Genomic DNA, 11,363 nt, shown 5'->3' on the forward strand with positions numbered 1-11,363 from the left:
TAATAAAACCGGTTACAGTTTAAAAAATTATACGAAACCATTACTAAGTACTTATTCCTATTATTTCTAATATAATTTTAGTTTTTAGGAACAACAAAAATACAAAAATGAGATTGCTTTCATTACAAAATTTCCGAGGCCTAAATAATATCGTTATTAATCTAAAACTTTTTAAACAATTAGTTTTTTTGTAGCAATCATTGACTAGTTCATTCAAACTACTTTAAAATTAACGTTTTTAAAGTAACTGCTCATATTTATAAGGCCGCACATGCCATTTTAAAGTAGCCATTCTCATGATAAGAAAACGGTTTAAGGTACGGGGTTCCTTTAAAATATTTTTTATTTACCTGTTTTTTTAAATCCATTTCATATTATAATATCATAACCCTTTCTGGGCCCTTATAAGGGTCCTCGAATGAGTTTGCCATGTCCTGGTCGCGTATATGTTTCTTGCGCAAAGAATTAGCATGGCTGTGCAGTACAGAAGTGCAGCCAGTTTTTAATTTAAAAAAATAAGCTTTACAACATAACATAAGCTTTAACGATTCATTCGAATTTGAATAGAATGCAAATACAGAACCCAAAACTAAGCCAATATTCGTAAGTACAAATCAAAATTTAAGTAAGTTTCATCATAACAATAAAATAAATTAATTATATTACTTAAAACAGCTATACCTACTTATTATACTTTAACAACTTTTATTTTATTTTGTTCAACATAATAATTTCAATAAAAGCATACCTATTAAGTTAAAAATTTACCTCTCTTTTGGACCACACACACACTACCAAAACTAGCACCAATAAAAAAAAAATCGAATGATGTTGGTATTATTTTTTGTTCGTCATTAAGACCGTGTGCTTAGTATGGGATTTTAAATCTCGCCAACGAGAATTCGAGTATCGAAACAATAGCATCAGGCTTAAATGGACATAAAGTACCTTGGTTTAAGGTTGAAAATTCAGCACAGCAACGTTCAGCACAGCGCAGACTGTAGACGTACGAGCAAATTTAAGCTTTAAAACAAAGCGATTAAGATCCATTTTACTTTAACACAAAAGTATTTCGTCAGTCAAACTCTATCAAGTTGGTGAGATATAAAATCTTATACTAACTTACAGCCAAATTACTTGAAGTAACAAAATAATTCGGACCATACAATCATTAGGGCCAAAGCACAAACGATACTTTTAGTATCGACGATACCTCGATGTCGCATCCATACTGCAATTGATCGTTGATCAAAATCACGCATTTTAGGGATTTCTTCAATGCTCAAGCAACAAAGCCTCCAAAAGGAAACTTGCTAGAGCATTGAAGGAATCACAAAAGAAGAACGGAGATTTTCTTGCTTGAGTATTGAAACAGTCACAAAGGAAGAAAGTTTCCAAAAGGAGACTATTTTCATCAAGCATGGAAGTAATCGCAAAGAAACGTTCTCAAAAAGAGACTTTGTTATTTTTGCTTTTCTGAGCCACTTCGAGCTTCAGAAAGGCTATCAATATTGCCGATGCAAAAGTATCGTGTATATGGGGCCTCAACTTAAATACACCACATCGGTGTTGGACCGCAACCCAAAACAATAGTATTTAAAGTCAATTTTCTATGAACAGGCATTTACTCTTCGTTGTTAAGTTTTTTGGAGTCCCGCCGCCAACTTAGAAGTTCGTCGAGTAATTCTTCTAAGTGTGGATTACCTCCTAAACGTTTTACCTGAAAAAGTGGCATAGTGCATGAGTTTCTTCGTTTTCTACTGTACTTAGTATTTTTTTCATTGCATTTTTTATACTGTTTTATTTCATGAGCCTCAATAGCACAACTGTTAAGGGTAGTTACGCACTCATCCGATCCGAATTCGTGAAAATACGTTCTGAAGTGGTCATAGAACTATTTGTATGGTAGCTTACGCACTAGATCCAACTTCCGTCATCTGATTTCTCTCAGAGAGATTCTCTGTGAGAATATCTCGGATGTGCCTCGGATATATGACGTAGGTGTCCACTGAATAGCTTGGATTTGGATCACAGATCGGATTAGTGCGTAAGCAATATCCGAATTCGGTCCAAGTTTTTATATCCGTATTTTCACGGACGGAAGACGCGGACTGAATTCAAAAAGGTCGGCGGTTCAAGCTCCATCCGTTGCATTGTCATACCTACTCCTAGCACAAGCTTTACGCTCAGTTGGAGGGAAAAGTGGAATATTAGTCATATTTAACATATTGTCGTAATTAACATATTGGACGTAGATGTCCACTGAATAGCTTGGATTTGCATCAGAGATCCGATTAGTGCGTAAGCAATATCCGCATTCGGTCGAGTTTTTATATCCGTATTTTCACGGACAGAAGAAGCGAACTGAATTTCAAAAGGTCGGCGGTTGAAGCTTCATCCGTTGCATTGTCATACCTACTCCTAGCACAAGCTTTACGCTTAGTTGGAGCGAAAAGTGGAATATTAGTCATATTTAACATGTCTAATGTGGTTTTTTAAAAAAAATATAGATTACCTCAGCCCTAGCCTCATCGTCCAATTGTTGCAAGCGTTCTCTCGTGTACTGGAAGCTGCCAAACTTCTCCAGCAGGGAGATGCAGTACCTCTTCACTTCCACATCACGAGTCCGCTGTCTGAGAATGTCTGAATTTGGGGCTCAGGATCTATTTATTGTAACCATTAACTTATAATAGTAGGTGTAGACGAGGGCTCATAAACAAATAACACACACAACTTATACACATATATGTTTCTTAATAGATCACCGTCATCATCATCAGCCTACGGACGTCCACTGTTGGACATAGGCCTTCCTCCCACACCCGATCCTCAGCCTTCCTCGTCCAGCCACTTCCCGCCAGCCGCTTTATATCGTAGGCCCATCGTGCTGGAGGGCGTCCCCACACTACGCTTGCTCTTTTCGCTTTTACTTATTACGAAATGTACAAAAAAGTTTTATAATATCAACTTCAGTTTGTTATAAACTTTAACACTTAAACATAAAGTTTAATAATGATTGCAAAATATTTATATTTAAATCTGGAGGTGGGCGTTAACAACTGCAACACAGTTTGGAAACTAATGCAGTTCAAGTGCAGTTCTAAATAAAGATTTTTCATTTTTATTTTAAAGACCTCTTGTCATCGACAATAAATTTAAAAATATTCGAACTTATCAAATGAGAACAAAATTATTTATTTTAAAATAAAACTTAAAACTTTAGCAATAGGGTCAAATTTGAGTAATTTGAATTAAGCATATTGTCTGTTATTTTTCGGGCCGCATTTGAACTGCTTATTTCATTTCTTGGGCAGTTTAATTCTATGATTATTCGGGAGATTATTATAAATTCATAACAAAATAGATTTTGGAGATGTCTCTCAACTCTCAACTCGACTAAGAGATCGACATTACAACTCTTAAATGACTGATTTACAATTATCATTAAATTAATGTTAGTGATGATAAACTGGGACTATTGGCTTAACATGCTCTTAGAGGCATGGAGGATGCGAAAAATCCAAATTCGGTCGCCCATCCAGTTACCGACTTGGGTCAATAATCTCAATCGATTGATATGCGTTGATACAACTAGGCCACACGTTTCTCATTTGAAACAGTTTTCCTTAATTTGATACCTAAGTTTATTTTATTTAGTTTATTCCAAACGCGCCCCGGTTTGAGTAGAAGCCCTGAATGCTTATGTGCGAATAGGAAAAGGATACGCAGTACTTGGTTGTCGCCCTTCTGGTTCTGTATGGCGTGTATGATGGGGAAGCTGAACTTGCCTTCCGTCAGGTCCTCGCAGAAACTCTTGTTTTCTGAATACTGGAATTTGAAAAGAGGTCGAGCCATACGTAACGTGCACGGGACGGATTTCTTGAACTACTATTGGATAACTAGATCATCCCGGATTCTCCGTTTTCGAGTTATCCAATAGTATTTTAAGAAATCCATACTTAATATTATAAATGCGAAAATGTGTCTGTCTGTCTGCTAGCTTTTTATGTCCCAAAAGTTCAACTGATTTTGATGAAATTTGGTACAGAATTAGATTACATCAAAGGCTACTTTATATCCCGGGATATCAGAGTTCCCACGGGATTCTTAAATGTTCATCAGTTTAACCGATTTATATGAAATTTGGATCAGTCGTAGCTTACGTCCCGGAAATTGACACAGGCAACTTTTTATACCAGAAAATCAAAGAGTTCCCACAGGATTTATAAAAAAGCTAAATCAACGCGGATAAAGTCGCGGGCATCATCTAGTCATAGTCGATGTAAGCCTGACTAGAACCCTGAAAAACTTAGTCCTTTTTGGGGCAATTGCGTAAAAAGTGCACTTTCTCACCTCTTGTAAACATAGATTGCAGTAGTCATCCCTTATCTGGAAGTAGAGGCCGAGGATGGAGGACAGTTTGCTGAAGTCGGACTTGTTGTCGCTGAACAGCTGCATCAGACGGATGGCCAGCATGAACAGACCTCCCGTTTCTGAAAATATTGAAATTACACACCTTTCAGACAGGTGCTAAGCTAAAACGCACTAGAAGTAATAAGCTGAATAGTTATAGTGAATAGTGGTAGCATGAAACACGCATTCTTGTATAAATACCTGCCACTGTGTAAAAACCGGTCGAGTGCGAGTCAGAATCGCGCACCGAGGGTTCCGTACTTATGTATTTTTCCGACATTTTGCACGGTAAATCAAAAACTATTATGCTTAAAAATAAATAACAATCTGTTTTAGAATGTTCAAGTAAAGCTCTTTCATATGATACCCCACTTGGTATAGTTATCTTACTTTGAAAATTGAAACACATTTAAAAAAATTTTTAATGAAAAAACACAAATACACGGTTTTCGGATTTTTTCCTTTACTTGTGCTATAAGACCTAACTACAAATTTTATGATATTTTATGATTCTAGGTCAACGGGAAGTACCCTGTAGGTTTTCTTGACAGACACGATGGACGGGCGGACGGACAGACAGACAGACAACAAAGCGATCCTATAAGGGTTCTTGTATTTCCTTTTGAGGCACGGAACCCTAAAAAATCGACAATAATAGAAATGAGAGCATACTTTTCATAGTCATATCGCTGTATTCCTGCTCGGTAGGGCACTGGAAGTTGTCGCGCCAGTAGATCTCGATGCCTTGCCCGCGGTGCAGCTCCAACAACTGTTCCGTGTACACCGTCGTAGCCTGGAACAGACCAAATCTATCTCTAACTACTAGCCGATGGGGTATCCCATATTTAAGGCTGATGATTTTTAGGAAAAAAGGAACCCTTTAAACTATATCTGTGTGATAAAATCACAAGGTACTGTTGATCTGATCTTGAACTGTTTGTTTTACTGGGATAAAAAAATCTATGTCATTTTGTTATCTGTCTTCCTTCTTCCGTACCAAAGTCAAAGTCAAAGTCATTTATTCAAAGTAGGTACAATTGTACTCCTTTTGATGGTCGAAATTGTTAAACTTGTACGATATAGTGGTGATAATTAATTAAGTTACATAAAATTAAAGCTACGAGGGTTCCAAACGCGCCCAAGTCTGAGAAGAGCCCACAACAAACTCAGCCGGGTATAATCTATGTATCCCTAGCCCTACTAGCCCAGTTCCCAATGAAGTATCCCATCATCACCTATAATTTAGGCTCGTGATTTTTAGGGTTTTAAACCTCTTCCGAAAGTCTTTAGTTTTAATATTAAAGCTTATCTGCTGATATAGGTATTTATAGCATTATTATATGCAAATCTAGAAATACAAAAACTTAATATTAATACATTATAATCTTTACCAAACGATAACCACAAATGCATTCATTTAAAAATCCCAAGTAATCGCGTTTGTCATAATAAAAACATTATGCATAAGAATTTACTTACATCAAAATAATTGTAATTATTACGAGTTTACGCGTATTATTACAATAATATTAATGTAAACTTATGTAGGTACTTACTTACATTTTTTATCCATCACCTTATATATAACCTTCGCATGGTTATCAAGTATTTACCTAGTAGAGTATAATCCTAGGAAGAAAAAAATTACCTTGAGAGCTGTAAGGTTGTCTGTTGCACAACTGGCTAATGCACGCGACTTCATCCGTGTGGATCTAGGATTTTAGAAATCCCGTTACTTTTATCCCGTTTTAAAAATTCCGGGATAGAAGTAATCTGTCACTTTCAAGGTTTTAAACTATATCCATGTGAAAATCGCGTGGAACTGTTGATCTACAGTTACGCGATTGGAAGACAAAGGCGTGAAAAATGGCATAGGTAATATCGAAGTGAAGTCTTCGGCGGGGCGGGCAACGCACGCACAACAGACGGAAATGTTTAAGTTCGGAAACCAGCCCAGAAAGAAGAAATAAGGAAGAACTCCTGCAGGAACTGTTTTTTTATCAGGATAACAAGTAATATATGGGACTTCGTCTGTGATGGCGTTTGCTGGCGCGCGTGCTGTGCTTGTTTGGAGTGTTTTTTTTTTGTTAAGAGTGGCTGGTTTTTGTGTTAGTTGGTGTTTTTTGGTGGTGGAACTGACTGGGAAGCGCTCTAAAGGGGCGCCGCGCGTATGTCGGCGGGCGCCGGCGCAGACGGAGTCCATACTTGTATAAATTCAATAACTTGAAAATATCACAAACTTGACATTGGCTAATCAGAGTAAAGCCAGATTTAAAGAAAAAAAAAAAAAGTAATATATGTCACTTTGTATGTCTAACTAAAATGCCTGTGCAAAAATCAAGCTGATCCGTCGCTCCGTTGCAAGTGATTGCAGGACAAACCAAATAAACACTTTCACATCGCCATTTAATGGACTGATACTAGCAAAACCATTCATTGACTGCTGTGCTACCAATGTCTCTCTTCTATTTGATACGCTGTGGAAGAAGGATGGCCGAGTTGCAAGGTCCTGTCTAGCGCTATGATGACTATAAAGTTCGCCGCGTTGATTGTACTAGCGATGCCATATATGGAGTGTGCCACCGGAATGCCTCGCCGCAGGATTGAGTTGTCTTCTATTCTATCTACTCTGTGACACAAAGAATGCTAGAACAGAGTTACCATTGGATGGCCCAGTTGTAAGGTCCTGTCTAGCGCTATGATGACCACAAAGTTCGCCGCGTTGATTGTACTAGCAATGCCATATATGGAGTGTGCCACCAGAATGCCTCGCCGCAGGATTGAGTTGTCTTCTATTCTATCTACTCTGTGACACAAAGAATGCTAGAACAGAGTTACCATTCGATGGCCGAGTTGCAAGGTCCTGTCTAGCGCTATGATGACCACAAAGTTCGCCGCGTTGATTGTACTAGCGATGCCATATATGGAGTGTGCCACCGGAATGCCTCGCCGCAGGATTGAGTTGTCTTCTATTCTATCTACTCTGTGACACAAAGAATGCTAGAACAGAGTTACCATTGGATGGCCCAGTTGTAAGGTCCTGTCTAGCGCTATGATGACCACAAAGTTCGCCGCGTTGATTGTACTAGCAATGCCATATATGGAGTGTGCCACCAGAATGCCTCGCCGCAGGATTGAGTTGTCTTCTATTCTATCTACTCTGTGACACAAAGAATGCAAGGACAGAGTTACCATTGGATGGCCGAGTTGCAAGGTCCTGTCTAGCGCTATGATGACCACAAAGTTCGCCGCGTTGATTGTACTAGCGATGCCATATATGGAGTGTGCCACCAGAATGCCTCGCCGCAGGATTGAGTTGTCTTCTATTCTATCTACTCTGTGACACAAAGAATGCTAGGACAGTTACCATTGGATGGCCGAGTTGCAAGGTCCTGTCTAGCGCTATAATGACCACAAAGTTCGCCGCGTTGATTGTACTAGCGATGCCATATATGGAGTGTGCCACCGGAATGCCGTGCCGCAGGATCGAGTTGTCTTCTATTCTATCTACTCTGTGACACAAAGAATGCTAGGACAGAGTTACCATTGGATGGCCGAGTTGCAAGGTTCTGTCTAGCGCTATGATGACCACAAAGTTCGCCGCGTTGATTGTACTAGCGATGCCATATATGGAGTGTGCCACCAGAATGCCTCGCCGCAGGATTGAGTTGTCTTCTATTCTATCTACTCTGTTACACAAAGAATGCTAGGACAGAGTTACCATTGGATGGCCGAGTTGCAAGGTTCTGTCTAGCGCTATGATGACCACAAAGTTCGCCGCGTTGATTGTACTAGCGATGCCATATATGGAGTGTGCCACCGGAATGCCTCGCCGCAGGATTGAGTTGTCTTCTATTCTATCTACTCTGTTACACAAAGAATGCTAGGACAGAGTTACCATTGGATGGCCGAGTTGCAAGGTTCTGTCTAGCGCTATGATGACCACAAAGTTCGCCGCGTTGATTGTACTAGCGATGCCATATATGGAGTGTGCCACCGGAATGCCTCGCCGCAGGATTAAGTTGTCTTCTATTCTATCTACTCTGTGACACAAAGAATGCTAGGACAGAGTTACCATTGGATGGCCGAGTTGCAAGGTCCTGTCTAGCGCTATGATGACCACAAAGTTCGCCGCGTTGATTGTACTAGCGATGCCATATATGGAGTGTGCCACCGGAATGCCTCGCCGCAGGATTGAGTTGTCTTCTATGTCGTCTACTCTGTGGTGACAAAGAATAAAAGTATTTTAACCATTTTTACGGGTAGTTCACATTATTACAGATAAATACACAAGCGCCAATACGAGTCTGGGACTGGCAGTTTGGCAACTACAGTGTGACGATCGGAATCACTACTGATTCGCCGACACTCGCTCACTATTGGCTACTATGCATTGTTGCAACAAGAATACCATAAATTCAGCCAATCACAACAATCTAGATTGTAATAAGGTATGTAATGTAATGTAACTGTAAAAAAAAATGTTTCTGCAAATAAAAATCTTGTATCTTGTATAATGATTGATACAGCTTTAACAGAATGTACCAGCAGATTAACTCAGCTTTGATAAAAATGTTTTTGAATACAAAAAAAAAAAAAACCAGCAGCTTATTTGCAAATTATGTAGGAACTGATTAGGATATGAGTTTCTGCAAACTACCATACCCATTCCAAGTTTGCTTGCTACCATTTCCGACTGCATGAGATCACAGTCAATTGTTGACATGACAATGAAAAAAAAATCGGCAACTAGTATATAAAGCAGATTGGTACTATGAATAATTATTCAAAGCCAAATTTGTAATGCAGAGTACAGAACAATTGATTTAAATTGAAAGAATGTGTGATGAATCATGATTGTTGCTGGAGCTAATTATAAAAATGGCGTCAATTAATCAATTAATTAAGTCCTTGATGATCTTGCGAGCCCACTTTATAATATTGTCATCACTACCCATATTATAAATACGAAAGTATATTTGTTTGTTGGTTTGTCCTTTATTGCACTTGAACTGCGTGATTTTTAGGGTTCTGTACCTCAAAAGGAAAAATGGAACCCTTATAGGATCACTATGTTGCCTGTCTGTCTGTTTGTCGTGTCTGCCAAGAAACCTATAGGGTTTTTCCTGTTGACCTAGAATCATGCAATTTGGTAGGTAGGTAAGTCTTATAGCACAAGTACAGGCCGGTTTTTTTTTCAGGATTTAGCTAAAGATCTGGAGAGTGACATAAGCTACTTTTTATCCTGGAAAACCAAACAAGTTCCCACTGACGTTTAAGAAACCTAAATCCACACAGCCGAAGTCGTGGGCATCAGCTAATACCCTAATAAATCTATTCTTTGATGGTACAATTTTTTTCTAAACTAAAATGAGAATGTATTGCTATCCTTTTCAAAATACTTCCTGTTGAGAAGGATAGCACTAAATACCTAGACCTTTGAATATAGTTTGGAGTTTCTATACAACAGAATTAGCCATGTTATCAAACATAAACATCTCATTTCTTCTTCAACTTGTTTGCTTTCCAACATTTTGTTTGCTGTCAGTTTGCATGGTCCTCATCATCCATTTTTTGAGTCTATTGGCTCTCAGGTCTGCTCTCATGCTAGATAGCGCATTCTTGGGCTGCCTCAAGATTTAGCTTAGGCAGCTACCCTATTACCATGATTGGCACTATTTTTATTTTTATTTTTTAAACAAATGTTTTAAACATGTTTTTTTTATTTAAACAAAATGCATAGATTTTGATCTATTACTAAATAAATAGTAAAAGAATACTACTTACAGTAAACTGGAATTGTGCAACATCTGCACAATCTCCCCAATGGCACGGAGTTTGTCGTCGCTGACTTTTAACCAGTAGTTGAAAGCTAAGGTAAGCTTTGCTCGAATTTGTTTGCCAGGAACTTGTTGGATGTATGTGAATGGCATCAAGAGTTTCTTTAAAAAATAAAAAAGATATTTTTAATCTGTGATTAAATAGAACAGCTGAAATTGATTCTATCAGGGTAGGAGAGAAAAGATTAAAAAAAAACATATAAGTATGTATACTCAGTTACTTAAATATGAGATTCAGATAGGATATGTTCTGCATAAGATGTACAAAATTCACTAACAAAAAAAGGTAAATGTCCCATTAAAAAAATTGTAACTAAATGATGTTCGAAACTTGGTCTACACAGGTCTAGTGTGGGAACTCCTTAATTTTCAGGCATAAAAATATCCCTGTAATTATATTTGTGTGGAAAGCAACTTAAATAAATAATAGGCTGTCAAAAGGAACCTAACAGACAGACCCTTGCATTTAAAATATTAGTAAGGACTAAAATTGTTTTTTTTTTTGCAGCAAATTATCTGGCACTCAAAAGAAAAAAAAATACAAAATTTCTAGAGTAAGAATGCCTTTTTAAAATTCCACATTTACTTAGTTATTTTGACATCAAAAATAAAGTTATTAAAAATAGGATATAGGTACCTATAAATGCAAGTTTATTCATTTAGCACAGTAAAGTAAATAAAGCAGACATGCCAAAAAATAGGTGCCTTTTTTATTAAACTTCGGTATTTCAAAAATATTAAATTATTATGAGGCTCACCTCGTCCTGGCTCGAGTCGCCGCTTCTAGTTGCCATTTGAGACATTTTATAAGAATGGCTTTTCCTAAATTAAGTAATAATATGTATTTAGATAATTGGAGAAGACAAAAGTCAAAACATCAATTCACGACAAAATCAATCGATTTCTGTAATTTTTTAATTTCGAGTTTTGATTTTAACGTCAAAGAGTATGTAATAATTACAACGAGGACTACGAGACGAGACTTAGACTTGCTTAGACTCACATACAAAAACGAAAATTGAAAATCACAGATCACTTAATAAGTTACAGTCTGAATCACAGAGTAGGTACCTACTTTTTACATACGTCTGAATAGTGTTATAGTGTTGC

At 37.7% G+C, this 11,363-nt stretch overlaps 1 protein-coding gene across 1 annotated transcript; it reads right to left on the reverse strand.

Annotated features, from left to right (window-relative positions):
- Positions 1 to 751: 751 nt before the first annotated feature.
- On the reverse strand, positions 752 to 11,240 carry LOC123867743 (geranylgeranyl pyrophosphate synthase-like). Its single transcript, XM_045909969.1, has 8 exons — positions 11,012 to 11,240; positions 10,201 to 10,355; positions 8,489 to 8,633; positions 5,086 to 5,206; positions 4,354 to 4,493; positions 3,726 to 3,828; positions 2,516 to 2,643; positions 752 to 1,720 (listed from the first exon to the last, which is right to left on the reverse strand). The coding sequence occupies exons 1-8, from the start codon at positions 11,054 to 11,056 to the stop codon at positions 1,625 to 1,627; spliced, it is 933 nt and encodes a 310-aa protein (XP_045765925.1). The 5' UTR covers positions 11,057 to 11,240; the 3' UTR covers positions 752 to 1,624.
- Positions 11,241 to 11,363: the final 123 nt, after the last annotated feature.

Source organism: Maniola jurtina, chromosome 8 (assembly GCF_905333055.1).
Source record: "Maniola jurtina chromosome 8, ilManJurt1.1, whole genome shotgun sequence".
Taxonomy (NCBI): domain Eukaryota; kingdom Metazoa; phylum Arthropoda; class Insecta; order Lepidoptera; family Nymphalidae; genus Maniola; species Maniola jurtina.

Excerpts from the sequence above, each read along its gene's own strand:
- LOC123867743 (XM_045909969.1), bottom strand. The coding sequence starts at position 11,056 with ATGTCTCAAATGGCAACTAGAAGCGGCGACTCGAGCCAGGACGAG. Across the intron at positions 5,207-8,488 it reads TGCAACTCGGCCATCCAATG|GCTACGACGGTGTACACGGA; the intron begins GTAACTCTGTCC and ends GGTCTGTTCCAG. Across the intron at positions 2,644-3,725 it reads GGGCGACAACCAAGTACTGC|ACATTCTCAGACAGCGGACT; the intron begins GTATCCTTTTCC and ends CCCCAAATTCAG.